Source organism: Chiloscyllium plagiosum, chromosome 17 (assembly GCF_004010195.1).
Source record: "Chiloscyllium plagiosum isolate BGI_BamShark_2017 chromosome 17, ASM401019v2, whole genome shotgun sequence".
In the NCBI taxonomy this organism is placed as follows: Eukaryota; Metazoa; Chordata; class Chondrichthyes; order Orectolobiformes; family Hemiscylliidae; genus Chiloscyllium; species Chiloscyllium plagiosum.
The window spans coordinates 34,395,382-34,415,223 of record NC_057726.1 but is presented as its reverse complement, the minus strand read 5'-3'; the positions used below and the strand labels follow the sequence as shown (position 1 = coordinate 34,415,223).

General features: G+C 40.7%; 1 protein-coding gene across 1 annotated transcript in view; it reads left to right on the top strand.

Moving 5' to 3' along the window:
• The window catches only part of LOC122558363 (dipeptidase 1-like), a 27,989-nt gene extending 12,947 nt beyond the window's left edge, over positions 1 to 15,042 (top strand). The window contains exons 3-10 of the mRNA XM_043706844.1: positions 2,639 to 2,771; positions 3,187 to 3,337; positions 4,443 to 4,512; positions 8,418 to 8,594; positions 12,662 to 12,746; positions 12,833 to 12,908; positions 13,001 to 13,136; positions 14,002 to 15,042. Coding sequence (XP_043562779.1) covers positions 2,639 to 2,771; positions 3,187 to 3,337; positions 4,443 to 4,512; positions 8,418 to 8,594; positions 12,662 to 12,746; positions 12,833 to 12,908; positions 13,001 to 13,136; positions 14,002 to 14,181 — 1,008 coding nt within the window. The 3' untranslated portion in view covers positions 14,182 to 15,042. The remainder of the gene's footprint in view (positions 1 to 2,638; positions 2,772 to 3,186; positions 3,338 to 4,442; positions 4,513 to 8,417; positions 8,595 to 12,661; positions 12,747 to 12,832; positions 12,909 to 13,000; positions 13,137 to 14,001) is intronic.
• The last annotated feature ends 4,800 nt before the right edge of the window (positions 15,043 to 19,842 follow it).

Here is a 19,842-nt window from a genome sequence, read left to right as displayed (position 1 = left end):
TCAACAAACATTCAATCCCTCCACCACCACTACTGATGCTCAGTAGCAGCAATGTGTACTATCTACAAGATGCACTGCAGAAATTCACCAAAGATCCTCAGACAGCACCTTCCAAACCAACAACCATTTTCACCTAGAAGGACAAGGATAGCAGGTACTTGGAAACAACACCATTTACACGTTCCCCTCCAAGCCACTCATCACTATGACTTGGAAATATACCACCGTTCCATCACAGTCGTTGGGTCAAAGACCTGGAATTCCCTCCCTACCGGCATTGTGGCTGAACCCATGTGGTGAATCCAGAAGGCAGCCCACCACCACTTGCTCAAGGGCAAACAGGGATGGGCTATCAATGCTGGCCAGCCAGCGACACCCAAGTCCCACAAATGAATTTTTTAAAAAGCCAGAGTGCATAACCTCACACTTTCCCACATTGTATTCCATCTGTCATTTCTTTACTCACTCTCCTAACCTGTTCAATGCTTCTGCATCCTCCCCGCTCCCTCAACACTACCTGTCCCTCCACCTATCTTTGTGCCATCTGCAAACTTAACAACGATGCCCTCAGTCCCTTCATCCAGATCGTTAAGATAGAGCATGATAGTTGTGGTCCCAACATTAAACCCAGCAGAAGTTGACCGGTTAGCCAATCCTCTATCCATGCCAGTATTAGCTATTACGAGGGGGCATAGCTTTAAATTAAGGGTGGTAGGTATAGAGCAGATGTTAGGGGTAGGTTCTTTACTCAGCGAGTCGTGAGTTCATGGAATGCGCTGCCTGTGGGAGTGGCAGAGTCAGAATCATTGGCGAACTTTAAGTGGCAATTGGATAGGTACATGGATGGGTGCTTAAGCTAGGACAAATGTTCGGCACAACATCGTGGGCCGAAGGGCCTGTTCTGTGCTGTATTGTTCTATGTTCTCTATGTTCAGTAGCAGTGGTGGACTCTCCCTCTTTATGGGCATTTAAACGGGCATTGGATAGGCATATGGAGGATAGTGGGCTAGTGTAGGTTAGGTGGGCTTGGATCGGCGCAACATCGAGGGCCAAAGGGCCTGTACTGCGCTGTATTCTTCTATGTTCTATGTTCTATAAAGAAAATTAGAATTACTTCACTTGAATGTTAATGTTCTTTCAGTTGACCGGGCCCAGAAGTCCCTTTTGCTTACTCGCAGCTAAATTGCTGGTGAAGGTGTTGAGATGTTAGCTGAGAGTTGATTCATTTTGCAGGTAAAACACAGGTTTCTTTTCAGAATCAGACTTTTGAGAAATATTGAGATCAGTTGTAGTCATTTAGCTGAGCTTGAGTCTGCTTATTCTTCTGGTGTTACAATGATGAATAATTATAAAAGCTGTGTAGTTAAAGGTGGATCAAACAAACTAGCAGTTTCAGTCATGTGACTGGAACTTTAGGTTGAGATACTCTGCTAACAAGGAAGATTTAATGCTCCTCTTCTGAAACCAGGGTTTGTAGCAGATAGCTGTGGAGTCATTTGAACAAAGACAAGCAAAATTATCCAGAACTGGCTGAGGTAGACATCTTGTTCACTATCCCTTTGTATTTGCTTAGTTGAAATGTTCATAAAATGCAAGGGGTGTCTGTTTTCAGGAGGTGATGAGTTCACTTTAGGCCTAGTAATTTCTAGAAGCAGTCACCTTGTTCATTGTGTTTGATAGCAGCCATTTTAAAAATTAAACCAAATATTTTTAAAAGAGAAAATTAAGATCTCTTTCTTCCTATCCCTGGGCATTATTCAAATGCTGGTAAATTTGCTGATGTATACACCTTCTGGAGGACATGGAAGTCATAGTATGTAATATTGTCTATTTTCCATGCCTGGACACCATGTTCTTTTGCCATGATTTCAGTGATTATTACTGCACGCATTCTTAAAATGTGAGAAAATAATTGATGAGTTACATCATGAAGTTACCTCAAAATCAAGTCCCTGAACCAAATGCTGGGTTTCTCATTTATTAGTCTGCCTGTTGCTGTAGTGCTCAAGTTTAAAGGTTGCAATCCAATTCCATGCGCTCCAGATTACATGCGTGGTACACAATTTAGGCTAACTCACTGTTTCAAAGGGAATGTGAATGAATAGATCTATTGTGGTGCAGTGATAGTGCTCCTATTTCTGTTTTCAAGCCCCCACCCCCCTGCTCTACTTATGTGTTGTAAACCTGTATGAGCAGGTTGATTAAAAATCTATCCAGCCAATTCCCCCGTCCCCATGACAATGCTGAACACCAGAGGGCATAAATGTTTTTTCATTGAAATAATACAATGGCAAACATCATCCTTTTGTTACATTGAATAACATGAAATTGTCTGCCAAATAACAGGTGTTTAAGAGTTTACCTTCATCCTTAACTTGACCTTATCAATATTCCAAAAATATAATAAGTAAATATCCTTTTTATATATGCAATATTATGAATTATGTCAGGTTAAAATATTTCTGCTAAATATTTCATTTTAAGCAAAGGCAGAAAAGGGCAAAAATGATATTTAAAAAAGAAATAAGGAATGAAAATGAGAGAAAGTAAGTACCAATTACTGTGTATTTCTGATTAGATAACTTCCTATCTGACTTTACCTGTCCAATAAAACTTGTTGCTATTTTATTTCACCTAGTTTTGGGTTGCATATGTGCCGTGTAATACACAGAACAAAGATGCAGTGCGTCATGCATTGGAGCAAATTGATGTGATAAAGAGAATGGTACAGATGTTCCCAGAAGATTTTCAGCTAACAACAACAGCTGATGGTAGGTCATAACCTAGTCTATATTTGGCTGAGAAATGTTACAGAGCTTTTGTCCTTGCACAACAGGTGATATTATAAATGTATATAATGTTAGCAAACTGAAGAACAAAGGGATGACTTGGAAGATCACAAATATTGACATATTTGAAAAATGCATGCAAATGAGTTTTGCAATTTGAGGGTGCTATGAAATTGGGTAAATAATGAATGTATGGTTGCAAATTTAAAGAACAGTTTGCAACTTTTAATTTGGATCATGCTACATTGGGAGAAATGTTCATCATCCCCAAGATAATAATGTTTTAGACAAAATACTGCTATCAACTTGAGATACTGCATCAGCCATAAGGTTGCAAGAGGATTGTATGATTAATGCGTTTTGCAAAGTATAATACTATTGATTAACTCTATTAAAGGAATCACAGAAGTATTTCATAGTGGTAAAATAGCCAGCCTTATTGGTGTGGAAGGTGGACATGGAATTGACAACAGTCTCGGAGCTTTGCGCATGTTCTATGAACTTGGAGTCCGTTACCTGACATTAACACATACTTGTAACACACCATGGTAAGACAATAACTATTGTACACAAAGCTATAGTCAGTTGCCTCTGAATGGCAAATAAGGGATTAAGCATAGCAAGATCATTACCTGAACTAATGCAAAGCAAGGAAGTGGAAATAGTCATCTTGGAAAAATGTCTTAACAAGGGGAGGTGTAGTAATCCACTGGGGACAGCACGGTGGCTCACTGGTTAGCACTGCTGCCTCATAGGGCCAGGGACCTGAGTTTGATTCCAGCATTGGGTGACTGTATGGAGTTTCTCTATGTCTGCATGAGTTTCATCCAGAAAGATCAAAGACAGTCCAAAGATCTGCAGACAAAGTGGATTAGCTATGGTAAATGCAGGTTTATGGGGATAAGGTGTGGGCTCGGGCTGGGTGGGATGCTCTTCTGAGGAGCAGTGCAGACTGAATGGGCTGAATGGCCTCTTCCTGTGATTCCAATTCCAGTACAATGGAGATTTGTCCATGTTGCCCAATATCATTGAAATAACTATAATCTAAATTCAAAATTATCTTCCTTTAGTTTGGAAATGTAACAATGTACTGATAAACCCTCATGCAGTATCATGGACTAAAGTCAATGATTCTCAACATTGTGAGTTTAGCTATGAAGACGAGCTGAGCTGATAACAAATAAATAAGATACTTTTTGTCTAATAAAAACAACTGAAAATAGTGATGAAAATATCAATTGGAGCCATTTTCTGCTCTACTTGGAGTGCGTAGGAAAGGTTTTTGTATACAGGAAATGATTTTATTGGGAAAATAGGAAAGTCCATGCCATGTGTCATCCATGGCTGAAAACAGCAGGAGGCCAGTTTCCTACAGTTCTTCATATCTGACATATAGAGGTGTACCATTACAGAAAAAAATAGTCTCCCACAGAGAGTGAGAACTATTTGCTATCAGCTCAGCATGTCTTCATAGCTAGGATTGTAAACTCACAATGTTGAGGATCATTGACTTTAGTCCATGATACAGCAAAGGGGTTTATTAGCACATTGTGCCACAGTGCAATCCCTGACTTGCTGTTTTACATTATAGTAGCAATGCAAAATGCAGTCGTTGTAGACACATCATTTATTTTAACTTCTCTCATTTTTCAGGGCAGATACCAGCAGAGTGGACAGTGGTAGTGTAAAACCCGGTGTCACTGGATTATCTGATTTTGGTAAAGTTAGTAAACTCTTCCTGAGGTGGTATAAATTTGCTTCTGATTTGCATTAACAAGTTTACTAGATATCCCTACTGATGTCTCTGAGAAGTATGCAAAAAGTACAAAGAAAGCATTCACAATGATGTATTATGTCAGAGTTCTTTGTCCTTACATCAGGGACATTGTTGCAATGTATATATAGAGATTACTGCTGTAAAAGGAAAGCTTGTTATTGAGAAACATTGCTCAATCTGAAGTCTTCGAACAACTGAACTGATTGTAATCAGTAGTATTAGAATATGAGCAAGATACAAACCCTATCTGATTATTATGAATGTGCAGGAAAATGAAACCAAAACACTTATACAAATCTTGCCAAAAGCCTTGTAACAAATCCTTTCACTACTCCTTGCATTTGTGAGCGCTGCCCAAGGACTACGGGGTTGCCCAAGTTACACATTGGTTCAAAAGAAATGAGAGGAGGTATGAATTTTGTAATTATCAGTCCAAGAGTAGTTGAAGGAAATCAACTGGGACTATCGTCAAAGGGCAGATTTTCACTTGAAGGCAGCCTGCATAAATTGCTGACCTGATTGAGTTAATTGAAGTAACAAAAAAAGGTTGATGAAGATAATGCTTGTAGATGGTGGATATATGAATTTCCTGAAGACATTTGCTAACAGAATAATTTAGGAAATAGAAGCAAATGGTATTAAGGTAACGTGTTTACTTGGATTGTAAATGAATGAAGCATAGGGGGCCTACAGTAATGTAAACATTTTTTTTACTGCTTGGAGAGGGCTCCTTCTGGAAGTCGACACTAATAATATTGATTATCTTGTTTTGTTTAAATTATTTGGGATTTGGGTATTGACAATATACATTACACATTTGTGAATGATACAAGTTAGTACTGTAGTAAATAGTGAGCAGTAGGATGTAGACAGACTAGTGAAGATGGCGGCACTTGGTAGATGGAATTTAATGCTGGTAAGGGTGAAGTGATGTAATTTGGGAGAATCTACGGAGGGGTGGTGGAATCTAAATCAGGCTTGACCAACTGGTGAATGGCAAGGGGTCCAAATATAGTGCAGAAATTGGAAATGAATGCTCTTCAAGGAGTTGTGCATAGAATTAAAAGTAATTTCTCTCCCCCATTTGTGGGCGAGAACACGAGTAACTCCACTGAGTCTGAGGCTTGTGGATGAGGAGCTGCCAGATTACAGGAAGGGAGGAAGGGACCAGAAGTTTGCTAGATGTGTCAGTTGCAAGCTGGATTGAGGGAAAAGTTGCCAGTGGGTACAGAAGAAAGAAGCTCTGAGTGAGAACATGATAGAAAAATAAGCCTTTGTCCTTGTCCAAGTGCAGGCCTGCTGAAGGAAGCAATCAAAATGGTGGAGCACAGCACCTCAACCCAGGGAGGAGGATGGGTGATGGTGATTATGAACAAGGGAGAGTGTTGTTAAGCGGGTAAATGGAAAATAGAGAGACAAAGACAGGGAGGGTGAGAGGAGAAGAAGGGAGAGAAGGAATGAAAGGGAGGGAGTTAGAGTGAAGTAGATTGTAAGGGAAAGAGAAACAGAGTGAATGAATGTATGAGTGGAAGGTGTGCAAGAGAATGAGGAATGGAGAGGGTGTGTGAGGAGGAAGAGATACTGTGTAAATGAGTCCGTGTGTATGTGAACATCGAGAGTGAGCTGGAAACCTGTCCACCCTTGCACTTCTCTCGCCTCCCTATAAACCTACCAAGAAGGTAGGCTCAGTGAGAAGGAAATTCCAGGCTGAAAGGTAGCCTAGCTCCAGTCCTCAAGCTTCCAGAATAAAAGCAGGAAATAGTAGCAGGTGAAGCAGTAACAGTGGAGAGAAAGCCAACATCATCATGCCACTCAGAAGCACTGAAATCAGCAGCCCATCCACCATTCACAACATTCATACACACACAGACAATACAATCATCTGCAATGTTTCATTAGCCACTGCGTTTCTTGGGTATGGGTGTGAAAAGATTTGAAATTCTTTTATTCTGCTGGTCCTCGGGGAAGAGGAAGTCCTGTCCAGCAGGAACTCCAGGTTACTGCTCATAAAGCAGGGCATCAATTTCCCCCTGTCTACCACGTCTGGGGCAAACATCGGGAGCTGTGTAGGGGAGCTCTGAACTGACAGGGCTTGTCCAAGAGCACAATGGGATTTTAAGGGTAGCACCTGTGTACTGGTTGCTGGTGAATTCCGGGATATCCAGTGAGTGTCAAGTTGTTCAGTAAACAATGTGTGGTAAGGTTGGCAAAAATCAGATGTAATACACATCATGACACAGAAACAACAATTAATACGGTGAGTTTGGTACAGATTCAGTGAGAGAACTTGTTCAGCCACACAACAAGAATCCCTCCAACAAACTCCACGCAACTTGCATTTCACCAAAAAGCAGTTAGAATCAGCCTCTAAGCTTTGTGTTTTGTAGAAAGGTATTTGTTGGATTTCATGTAATATTTCATTTTTTGACCCATTATTGAAGGTCTACCAATTGGCTTTGCATACCAAGATTCATCTTTAATAACGTTGAATTATTGGGATAACATTTGCCCTAGCACTACTCCATCCCTGTCCTTATCACTTTCTGAGGCTGAATCAAACGTTAGTAATTTTTACTTATGTTGGAGAGAATTGTTGGAATGATATATGGACCAAAGATTAAATTATTAAGAGGGGTTAAGCAAACTAGAGTTGTATTCTGTGGAAATTTAAAAGGTTAAGTGGAGATTTAATTGAAGAAACTAAGGGAACAAATAGAATGAATTGGGAGAAACTGTTACTGCTGATTGGAGAATAGGACTAGGGAACCAGAGTTTTAATAATGAGAGCCAGATCCCTCAGGACTGAAATTAAGAAAAATAATTCTACACACACAGGATGGTAGAGATAGGCATGTTCTCCTGCAAACAGCAATTGGCACTAAATCAGTTGTGGCATGATGATGTTGGCTTTCTCTCCACTGATACTGCTTGACCTGCTACTATTTCCTGCTTTTATTCTGGAAACTTGAGGACTGGAGCTATCACAATGATAGATTTTGTGAACCCAAATATATTAAGGGATATCAGATATGATCTCAATGAAGGACAGAACTGATTTGAAAAGCCAAATGGCTTATACCTATTTTTTGTTCTGGTTCTCCTCTGATCGTTTGCCACTGTCTAGTGTGGCGAAAAACTCTCCTCAGTTGGTCAATCTAAATGTCACAAATGTACCTCAATCAATGACTTTCATTGCTATACATATTTGATTTGAAAAAATCTTTTATTAAAAATAAAAATCATTTCCCCCAGCTCTTTGCTTTTATTGGCAGTGGTGCAGCATCAATTCGTAAGAAGTCATATTGTACTTGAAATATTAAGTCTCTTTCGCTCCACAAGTGCTGAGTTCATCCAGTACTTTTATTTCAGATTTCCAATATCCAGAATACTTTGCTTTTATTTAATTGGCAAGATCAACAATTGTTGCCCATCTCTAATCGCCCTTGAAGTGAGTGGTTTGCTAGACCAGTTATGAATTGACCACATTCTTGAGTCACATGTACACCAGACTGGGTAATGATGGCAGATTTCTTTCCCTAAAGGTATCAGTGAATCTGGTTGGTTTTTATGGCAATCAAAAATAGTTTTGTAGTGACCATTACTGAGACTAGCTGCCAGTTCCCAAATTTTTACTAATTAAGTTTAAATTTTAGTAATTAATATGGTGAGATTTGAACTCATTCTCAGGGCATTAGCCTGATTTCTGGATTATAATGACAACATAATGCAAACATCACCTTAGAAACTCTTTCTACATTAAGGGAGCTACATAAACAGAAGTTAGTATTATATATATGGAAAGAAAGAAAATGCCAAACTAGAATCAAAAGTTTACTGCATCTGCCTTTCAGAAAGTTGCAGAAGAAATGAATCGTCTGGGAATGCTGATCGATCTATCTCATGTCTCTGAAGATACAATGTTAGCTGCATTTGAAGTGTCAGCGGCTCCTGTCATTTTCAGTCATTCATCTGCATTTGCTTTATGCAACAACTACCGAAATGTGCAAGATAAGGTTTTACGTAAGCTGGTACGAGGAATCATGTGCATACTTTAAATGTTCTATACTAATATTTAACATTTAAAATAAATAAATTGAACCACATGAATAAAAGTAATAGGTTAATGTAAAAGTCAGTATTTTCAGATATTAGAGATATGCCATGAAGTCCATGGTTGAACAATTAATGTTCTGTTTGCCATTTTCTTTGCACAAGAGCTAAACTTAACCCTTTATCTCACCATTATTTCTCAAAATGTGCTCAATTTGCTTGTTAAATATTCCACAGAAAGTTATGTATAATATTAATAACTTAATTCCTCTTTGAACACAAAATGATAATTGTGAATTTTTATTCATTTTGTTTTCTCTCTACTCTCCCTTAATCCAGATTTACCTTTCCTAATTTCCATGGTTGAATTGGATTTGGCTTAGTCCTGAGTTGATTTATTTCCCAAACTTTAAATCTCATTATGTCAGGAGACACACAGGGGTCAGATTGTCCTTGTCAGGCATCCAGAAAGTTACAGTGCAATACATTTTTGAGCTGAATGTTATCACAGAAAAGGATCTAAATCTAACTCTTTATCTGTCTATTTGGAAATAACTTGTACTTGCACTATTACTAAATAAAACCATCAAGTGTTTCCATATTTGACAGCTGTAAATTACAGGCAGAATTACATTTAGAGTTTGAGGTGTTAAAAACTAACAGCAGGCTTGAGCAATTTTATATTGCTTGACTCCTGAGATGCATCATTGCCTTTCTGAAAATTCTATGCAGTATGAGAAGTTGTTGAATTGTTTTGCTATACACTTATTACATGCCTTTGAGTTGGAAGGAAGCATTAAAACATGACTGATAACAAAGGTTGGCAATCACAGGTAATTTCAGATGCAGTCATGCAATTAACAGTAAAATTGGAACTAATTAATTGTTACAGGACATGTAGCTTCAATTAATTGCAATTATTATAGGATTATTGCTTTTAGGTTACTCTGACAGACAACTGTGAAATAATAGTATCTTCGCGAGTTTGAAAATAATTATTACTGATGGGGAGAAATATATTTTAATTGATTCCCCCGATGTACACTGTAATTTGTGACATCCTGGCCCATAACCATGGTTTTGTTGAAGCTTATTGTAGGTGTGAGAGGCTGGGAGAGGCAATCTATATGTCTTTGGAACTAAGTTTCTGTGTCAGTGAAGAGCAAGACATCATGAACATGAAAATATTTTTTGATCAAATGTGCTAGACTTTTGTCTTCAGTTTTGATTTTGACAGATTTTTGAGCTCACTATTTGACTTAATGTGTGTGCAGAAAAAAAAACAAATAAAATGGGAGCTAAGACACAGCCCTGTTTCATTCCACTATTCATCCTGAAACTGTCAGAGTGGTGCCCTCAACCTGTAGAGATTGTGCTGCCATGGAAGGATCAGATGAGACTGAGAGATTTGGTGGATGGCCCATTTTCTCCAGAAGTGTATAGAGTCTTGCCTAGTGATTGTATTAAATGCAATGAGATCTACAATCACACCCAGTGGTGAGCAAATTCTGCTACCATGGTCCATAGTGACAATCTATCTCTTGATACAGAAATCAATATCTAATTTGAAGTTCTTTCTCAGCATTTGTCTTTGGATGTAACTGGATAGGCCAGCATTTATTGCCCATCCCTCATTGCTCTTGAACCACTGCAGTCAATGTGATCTAATTACACCCACAGTGTTGTTAGGCAGTTTCTGGATTTTGACCCAGCGACAATGTAGGAAAGATAACATATTTCCAAGTCAGGATGACAAATGGCTTGGAGAGGAAGTTACAGGTGGTAGAACCATGTATCTGTTACACTTGCTATTTGAGATGGCAGTGGATACAGTTCATGCATGGGGAAGACAGTTGCCATTTTTGTCAAGATTAGAGTGGTGCTGAAAAAGCACAGCAGGTCAGGCAGCATCCGAGGAGCAGGAAAATCAATGTTTCGGGTTCCTGTGAAGGGCTCCTGCCTGAAACATATCCCAAACACTAATTATCCTCCTAATTGTAAATTATTTTTAAAATTCAGTAGGATTAAGCAAATTATATCACCTCATGCATCTATATAATTTAGAAATATAGAACCTAAGAGCAGGAATAGGCTATTGGCTCTGAAAGTCTGTTCTGCTATTTGTTATGATCATGGCTGATTATCCAACACAGTACTCTGTTCCCACTTTCTCCCCATAATACTTGATCCCTTTATTCCTGAGAACTACGTCTTGAAAATATTCAATGTTTTGGTCTCAACTGATTTTGTAGCAGAGAATTCCACTGGCTCACCACTGTCTGAGTGAAGAAATTTCTCCTCATCCCAGTCGCAAATGGCATGCCCTACATCCTTAAACTGTGATCCCTGGTTCTAGGCTCCACTGGAAATATCCTCCCTGCATTTATCCTGGCTAGCCCTGTTAGAATTTTAACTCCAGTTTCTATGAGTTCCAGTATCTTTTCATTCATCAGCCCTGCCATCCCAGCAATCAGACTGGTAAACCTTTGTTGCACTGCCTTAATAGTCAGAACATCATTCCTCAAATGAGATGACGAAAATTACACACAATATGTCAGGTTTGGTCTCACCAAGACTCTTAGCAATTTCAGCAAAACGTCCCTTTTACTGTAATCAATACTCTCGGTATGAAGGCCAAAATACCATTTGTCGTCTACCACTTGCTGCACCTACATGCTTACTTTCAGTGATTGGTGTGCAATGATACTAGGTCTCACTGCATCTCTCACTTTCTCATTCTCATAATAATGTCTTCCTGTTTTGTTACCAAAGCGTAACCTCACATTTAGAGAGATAGCATTATACAGCATGGAAACAGTCCCTTTGGTCCCATCTCTGGATCGTCCTCACAGTTCATACTCCCATCCTGCCTTGTGTCATCTGCAACAAGATAAATCATTAATATATATTGTGAATAGCTTCGGTCAAAGCACTGAATCCTGCTGTACCCTACTAGTCACTGCCAACCACTCAGAAAAAGACCCATTTATTCCAACGTTTTTTCTTCCTGTCTGCCAACCAGTTCTCTACTTCTCTGCATCCACTTCTCAAATTAACCCCATTCAGAGTCTAGCATGCTAAACCTCTTCAGAATGTTTTCTGTTTCAATGAGACCACCTCTCATTCTTCTAAACTCCAGAATGTATATCCAAAAATAATTGAACTTCTCATCAAGCAACAACTCCTTCATCTCAGGAAAGAATGTTGTGAGCTTTCACTGTATTGTCTCCAAGACAAGTTATCCTACCCTCAATATTAAGGCAAAAACTGAGCACAACTGATAATAGGTTCATGGTGACCATTACAACTATCATCAGTTGTTGTACAAACTTGTCTGGGAAGTCTGACCTACATAAGACTCCTGACCCACAACGATTTCATTAACTCTTAACTACCCTCAGCAAAGGCCAAGTAAGGCTTTGAGTTCGGAGGTAATTAAGAATTGACAATAAATATTAATCTTGCCAGTGATGCCAATGTCCTGTGGAAGGATTTCTAACAAATACTCAAAATGTGATCCAACCAAAGATTGACAGTTGTAGTTATAGCTATTACTGGTACTTTAAAATCCCCTAAAACTACCTCTATTTAATTGTAATGTACAACAAATCAATTGACATTTTGTGTACTGCCTCATTAGAAATCGAAATGTGTATAACGCATGCATGACTAAATATTACACACATCAAAACATTAACCTACCTTTTTCAGATACTGATTCATCCAATGTGCATTTCATTTTAGATTTTTAATATTTAGAATATCTTTGTACCCTACAATCATGCTTTATTTTTCTGAGCATATTAACATTAATCAACAATATATTTCTAAAGTTGTAACTAGAATTGTAATTTAGCCCATTTCATACATTATTCATTGTAATCGCTGTAGTACTGGGTTTTGCTACAATTAAAAAGTATCATATTCATGATTCAATGATGCTAATCACAATCATACAAACTAAAAAATCCAAGTAAATGCAGTGTTAAGTACAAAATTCAAATACAATTTAATATACAAATTGCCTATTTTGTTTATTTTTCAGGCAAACAATTCAGGCATTGTGATGGTAAATTTTTATCCTGATTTTATTTCTTGCAACGGAACTGCCACCCTATCCCAAGTGGCAGGTTAGTATGACCCATGACCTATGACCATTTTGAATGATAAGAGCGGGTGAAATTCCCTGCCTTTAATAAACTGTCTTCTGTTTTAGATCATCTTGACCACATTCGAAATGTGGCTGGTGCAGATCATGTAGGCATCGGGAGTGACTTTGATGGTTTTGACAGGTACTTAGGTAGCACGTGGTTCTGATTTTAAGCTTACGATGACATATTTATTAAAATAAGAAAAAAATATATATTTTCTTTTGGATTTAAAGGGGTCCTATTGGACTAGAAGACGTTTCAAAATATCCTGCGTTAATTGCTGAGCTTCTCCAGCGGAACTGGACTGAAAAAGACATTAAAAAGCTGCTTGGTTTAAACTTTCTCCGAGTTTTTGAAAAAGCTGAAGAAGTGAGCATTCTTTTTTGTAAACCACTTCATAATTCTTGATTCACAAAGTATGCATAAGCCATATCCTGCTAAATTAAAAATTCTAACAGTATGCCCACAAAACAAAATGAAATTGCATTTTAAATTGGCATTGTTATGATATTTGTACCAGCCTCCACCACTCCCTCTGGCAGCTCATTCCACAAACGTACCACCCTCTGTGTGAAAAAGTTGCCCCGTTGGTCTCTTTTATATCTTTCCCCTCTCACCCTAAACCTATGCCCTCTAGTTCTGGACTATGCCCTCTAGTTTCATTGCCAGGAGTGTTTATTCTGATGATTACTAGAAGAAATGGAATCCTTTCATTTCCACTTCAAGCATCTCCTTTGTTTTTCTTGGACTGGAAATACTGCAAAAATATATGGTATAGCATTATAAATGGGAAAATACTTAGTATTTAACAGTATTGAACTCATTGGCCCAGAATTTGCTTAAACAGGGCACATTACCTATGTGCCCTTTAACTCCTGTATCCTTCACGACAAAAATATTTGCTCATTACTAAACTTACCATTACTAGTTATTTCTACAATTAATGTACAAATTCAGTAACATCATAAAACTCCCAGAGGTTAAGGGCAAGATGTCAATTTAAAAATTCACAAGTAGAGTGATGCTAACTGGGCAGGAACTTGCAGTGATTCCCGAATCATGAGTATGTTGTATTTGCTACAAAGTGCTGGTCAGTTTCCACAGTTCTTGCAGTGTGTGTCATTCTAACATCCCCAACAGATTCTGGGCCATTATGTTTAAGATTCCTTGTAGTAAACTGAATGACATCACAGGTGAACCTGTAAGTTTAACTGGGTATTTTTGTGTTTTACAGGTAAGCAGACAGCTTCAGAAAACCAGCATGCCATCAAATTATGTCATTGATCAGGATAAGGTGCAAAGTCCATGCAGAACATCTCTTGGCTATCCATCCGCAGCTCCTCACCATCCTCGTTTCCTTATTATCATTAACACGGTCATGTTCATTTTTTCCTTAACAGCAACCAGAAGTTAAAGTAATAATCAGAAAGATGCAATATTAGAAATAAATTTATAACATTAAACATGTATAGCAAACAGAAGTTCACAAAAAGACTATCATAACTGTACCTCAGGAAATGAGCTGTGCGAAAAAATAACCTATTCATATTTCTAATACCATATCATAGAATTCACAGTGTGGAAGCAGGGCATTCAGCCCACACTGACCCTCTGAAAAGCACCCCACCCAAACCCACTCCCCTAACCTATCCTTCTAACCCTGCATTTTCCATAGCTAATCCATTTAGCCTGCACATCCTTGGACATTATGGGTAATTGCATGACTTTGCTGCAAGACTAGTAAGTAGGCTGATGTGCTTTAGTATGTATCAATTTCACCTCTGAATCACAAGACTCTGAGTTCAAGTTACACTCTAGAGTCTTGAGCAAAACTATCTAGGCTGAGAGCCAGTATATACTGAGGAGTGCTGCACTGATGGAAGTTCAACCATTTATGAATAAGACATTAAACTGTGGTCTTGCCTGCCTTTGAAGATGGACACAGAAGATCCTAATGACATTAATTTGAAATAGATAAGTGAGTTATCCAATATAATGTTCAATGTTTATCCCATGATCAAACTGCAAAAACAGATTACCTTAACAGTATCACATTTCTACTGGTAACAGCTTGTTGACCACAAAAGGACAATCATTTTGCCTATGTCACAATACTGTCTATGTCAAAATGTACTGCATTCGCTGTACAGAGTTTTGGATTTCTGCAGATTTTGAAAAATGCAATGTTAATGCAAGCTTTGTATTTACCTTGGTTAAAACTGAAACCATGTAATGTCTTGCTTTCAATTAGCAAATAAAGAGCAGTGAGAAAGCAGCTACAGATATCTCACGACTCACGCAGACAGAATTGTGGTGATCCGAAACCTAATGGCAGACAAAGTTTTCAAATTGTATTGGGTGGACTAGTTAGACTCTGTGCCAGTGTTCAATGAGATCAGGGTAAAATTGATCTCAGATTGTATCACAAATCAGGCAGTGATGAATTGGGAGCCCTTTTTAGACACCTCACAATTTTATTTTCATTGCAGATCTCCCATAGTAAAAATTAAAAGAAAATATAGTTAGCCTTAGTCAAGCTGAAATGATTATACAATGAACTCTAACATACACTGACTAATTATTGTATTAATTTTATACAAGTAACTATTCTATTAGATATTAGATAAAATGGCAAGTAGTTAGTATAACCTGTCTTTCCACAAGTCCTGTTAAAGCTGATCAGATTTGTTATCTTTCATCGATCACTGTTATGCTAATCAGGCTTCCGACTGTTTTCAGAGTGTTCTTACATTTGGAGGGACAGATTCTACCCTTTATCTCTTCAACTAACTTACAGACCAAAAAGGAAGCACCTGCCAACAGGTTGAAGCAAGAAACATGTGCATAAGCCTCACCTGCCACCTGCTAAATCTGACAGGCGGGAGGCTAGAAGAACACAGCAAGCCATGCTGTTGACAGGTGGAGTGGAGATGTCGACGTTTCAGATGTAACCCTTCTTCAGGACTGGAGGTGAGTGTGAGGGAGCTGCAAATAAAGGAGGTGGTGAGGGCAGGGTGGTGAAGTAGAGGATTCTACGTGGTTAGTCAATGGGAGGAATGAATCTGGTTGGTTGCTGGGAGGACCGGAAGGGAGGTTAGAGGCTGGGAAGGGAGTCAGGAAATCAGAAGGGAGGTTATTTGACTCAACTCAATGTTGAGTCCTTCGGGCTGCAGGCTGCCCAGGTGGAAAATGAGGTGTTGCTCCTCCAATTTGCGGTGTGGTTCATTATGGCAATGGAGGAGGCCATAGATGGTCATATCAGAAAGAGAATGGGAGGGGGAATTAAAATGGGTGGTGACTGGGAGGTCCGGTCAGCCCCTGCAGGCCGGGCTGAGATGTTCAGCGAACCGTTTCCTAAGTTTACGTTCAGTCTCCCTGATGTAGAGAAGAGCACATCGGGAGCACCTGATGCAGTAAACTAGGTTGGAAGAATGGCAGGTGAACCTCTGTCTCACTTGGAAGGATTATTTGGGGCCCTGGATAGAGGTAAGGGGGGTGGTGTACTGGAAGGTTTTGCATCTTTTTCGGTTGCAGGGGTAGGTACCTGGGAGTTCTGCTCATCCACACTACCAAGTATCCGACTGTTAGCCCAGTACCCCATCTTTTTATTACTCTTACGAACTGTCGAAGGGAACGGTGCGGAAGGCAGAGAGGGGTGGGGAGGCTAAGATGTTTTTGGTGGTAGCGTCTAGTTGGAGTTGGTGGAAGTGTTTAAGGATGATGCATTGGATGTGGAGACTGGTAAGGTGGTAGGTGAGGACAAGAAGGACTCTTTCTTTATTGCATTGGGGGAGGGTTTAGAGCAGTAGAACGGTGAATGGTGGTGGTGCGGTGGAGGGCTGTCTGGATGACAGGGAGGAAAAGCATGTTGTTCAAAATAGGTGGACATTTGGGATGCTCATGAGAGAAATGTCTCCTCATCTGAGCAGATGCAGTGGAGGTGCTGGAATTGGAGGAATGGGATGGAGTTCTTGCAGAATACTGGGTGGGAGGAGGAGTAGTCCAGGTTGTTATGGGAGTCTGTGGGTTTGTAGTAAACGTCCATCGCTGAAGATGGAAATGTAAGTTCAAGAAAGGGGAGGGAGGTGTTTGAGATGGACCAGTTGAGTTTGAGGGCAGGGGGGATGTTGTGGGTGAAGTTAATGAATTGCTCCAGTTCAGCCTGGATGCAGGACACTGCGCTTATGCAGTCACTGATGTAACAGTGGAAGAGTTGGGGCACATTGCCTGTGTTGGTACTGAAGAGGGGCTATTCAATATGGCCAACAAAGAGGCAGGCATAGCTAGGGCCTATCCGGATGCCTATGGCCACCCTCTTGATTTGGAGAAAATGGGAGGAGTTAAAGAAAAAGTTCTTGAGAGCGAGGCAGAGGAGGGTATTGGTGAAGGGGGACTGGACGGGTCTCTTAGAGAGGAAGAAGCAGAGGGTCTGGAGCCATCCTTGTGGGGTATGGATGCACATCAGGACTGCATGTCCATAGTGAAGATAAAGCGCTGGGGGCTGGGAAAGTGTAAGTTGCTGAAGAGATGGAGGGCATGGTTGGTGTCATGGATGTAGGTGAGAAGTGCCTGAACTGAGGGGAGAGGATGGAGTCGAGGTAGGACAAGATGGGTCCAGTCGGGCAGGAGCATGCCGAGATGATGGGTCGGCCAGGGTATCAATACCCTCCTCCACTTTGCCGAACTGGTCCTCACCCTCAAGAACTTCTTCTTTAGTGCTTCCTATTTCCTCCAAATCAAGGGGGTGGCCATGGGCACCTAAATGGGCCCTAGGTATGCCTGCCTCTTTGTTGGCTATACTGAACAGTCCCTGTTTACTACCTACACAGGCACTGTGCTCCAACTCTTCCGCCGTTACATCAACGACTGCAACGGTGCAGCATCCTGCACCCAGGCCGAACTGGAGTTCATCAACTTCCCCCATAACTTCCACCCCGCCCTCAATTTCAATTTGTCTATTTTGGACACCTCCCTCCCCTTTCGTGACCTCACCATTTCCATCTCTGGCTACAGTCTCCAGACGGACATTTACTACAAACCCACAGACTCCCATAACTACCTGGACTACACCTCCTCCCACCCAGTATCCTGCAAGAACTCCATTCCATTCTTCCAATTCCTCAGTCTGTGCTGCATCTGTTTGGACAAGGAGACATTCCTCTCGCGAGCATCCCAGATGTCCACCTATATCGAACAACATACTTTTCCTCCCTCTGTCGTTCAGACAGCCCTCCGCAGCACCAGCTCCACTCCTCATTCCACTGCTCTAAACAGCCCCATCCCAATGCAATAAAGACAGAGTCCCTCTTGTCCTCACCTGCCATCCCACCAGTCTTCTCATCCAACGCATCATCCTTAAACACTTCCGTCAAGTTCAACTAGACCCCACCACCAAGAACATCTTCCCCTCCCCACCCCTCTTTGCCTTCCACAAGGACCGTTCCCTTCCAAAGTCTTTGGTTGTGCAACTCTCCCCATCAACACCCCACTCCAAGGTACCTACCCCTACACCCGGAAAAGATGTAAAACTTCCATGTACAGCATTCCCCTCACCACTGTTGCAGGGCCCTAAACAATCCTCCCAGGCGAGACAGAGGTTCACCTGTCTCTCTTCCAACCTGGTCTACTGTTTCAGATGTGGTCTTCTCCACATCAGGGAGACTGAACGTAAACTTAGGGAAGGGTTCGCCGAACATCTCAGCTGGGCCCACAGGGGCTAACCAGACCTCCCAGTCACTGCCCATTTTAATTCCCCTTCCACTCCTTTTCCGACATGACTATCCATGGCCTCCTGCACTTCCACAACGAACTACAGCGCAAATTGGAGGAACAATACCTCATCTTCCATCTGGGCAGCCTACAGCCCGGACGACTCAACATTGAGTTCTCCAGTTTCAAATATCTTCCCTTCCCAGCCCCCTACCCCTCCCTTCCATCTCTCCCAGCCACCAACCAGATTCATTCCTCCCACTAACCAACCAGGTTGTACCCTCTGCCTGTCCCCACATCTCCCCACTTCAACACCCTGCCTCTGCCAACCCCTTTATCTGCAGTTCTCCCCACACCCACCCCCAGTCCTGAAGAAGGATTACACCTGAAACATCGACTTCTCCACAACCTGATGCTGTCTGGCTTGCTGTGATCTCCCAGCCTCCTGCCTGTCTACTTTGGATTCCAGCATCTGCAGTTTTGTTTTGTCTCTAACCTGCTAAATCTGAGACATCGCAGAATGAGACCTGAAGATGACATTTATTGCCCATTGACAACTTCAACTGGGGGCACGGGTGTCCTGCTGCTCGATACCCTATTTATAGTATCACCTCCCCCTCAATTCCCATCCATGGACAGCCCATAAAATCCAGCCTGTGAAGAATACAGTGGTTTTATTTGTTTTCTTTCTATGTCTAGAAGTGCTCTTACACACAACTGAACTTCTTTTCTCATCACCAAGTTACCCATGGTTTTATTTTATTAATCCAAGGCAGGCTCTCATTTTCACACATTAAGCACTAAAGAATCAGAACGATTCTGTAACATTTATGGTTTAATAATATTGCTTGTTAACTTGCTGGAGGAGTCAGCTGTTAAAGTTGCACTGAGGGCAATAGCTGAAAAACAGAACTAACATATTAATGGCTTTGCTCCAACTTGGATGCTTGCAGCATCTCTGCCATGCCTTGTCTTTATACGCAGTACTGCTTCATTCTGAACTTAGAAGGTCATGTTAGTTGCATCTTGCTTTTTCAGGTAGTTTGTCATGTTTGCCACAACAATCAGCAAAGTGGACGCTCATGTACCAGTATGGCACATTGACATAGCAATGTCACAACTACACCAGATGCTAGCAACTTACTTAAACATGCTGGTTGTGCTTCAATACAAAATCTATGTCTCATGATCAGCGAGTACTACTACCTCAGTCAATGGCATTGTCTGACCTCTGTCCAGGGGCTTGGGACATTCAGGGTCAAGTAATCCATTTTAATACAGTCCAGGAAATGGGCCACAGATAGTCCAGGGAATGGGCCACAGATAGTCCTGCAGGTGAAGTGTAACAAGTCTGGGGATTTACAAT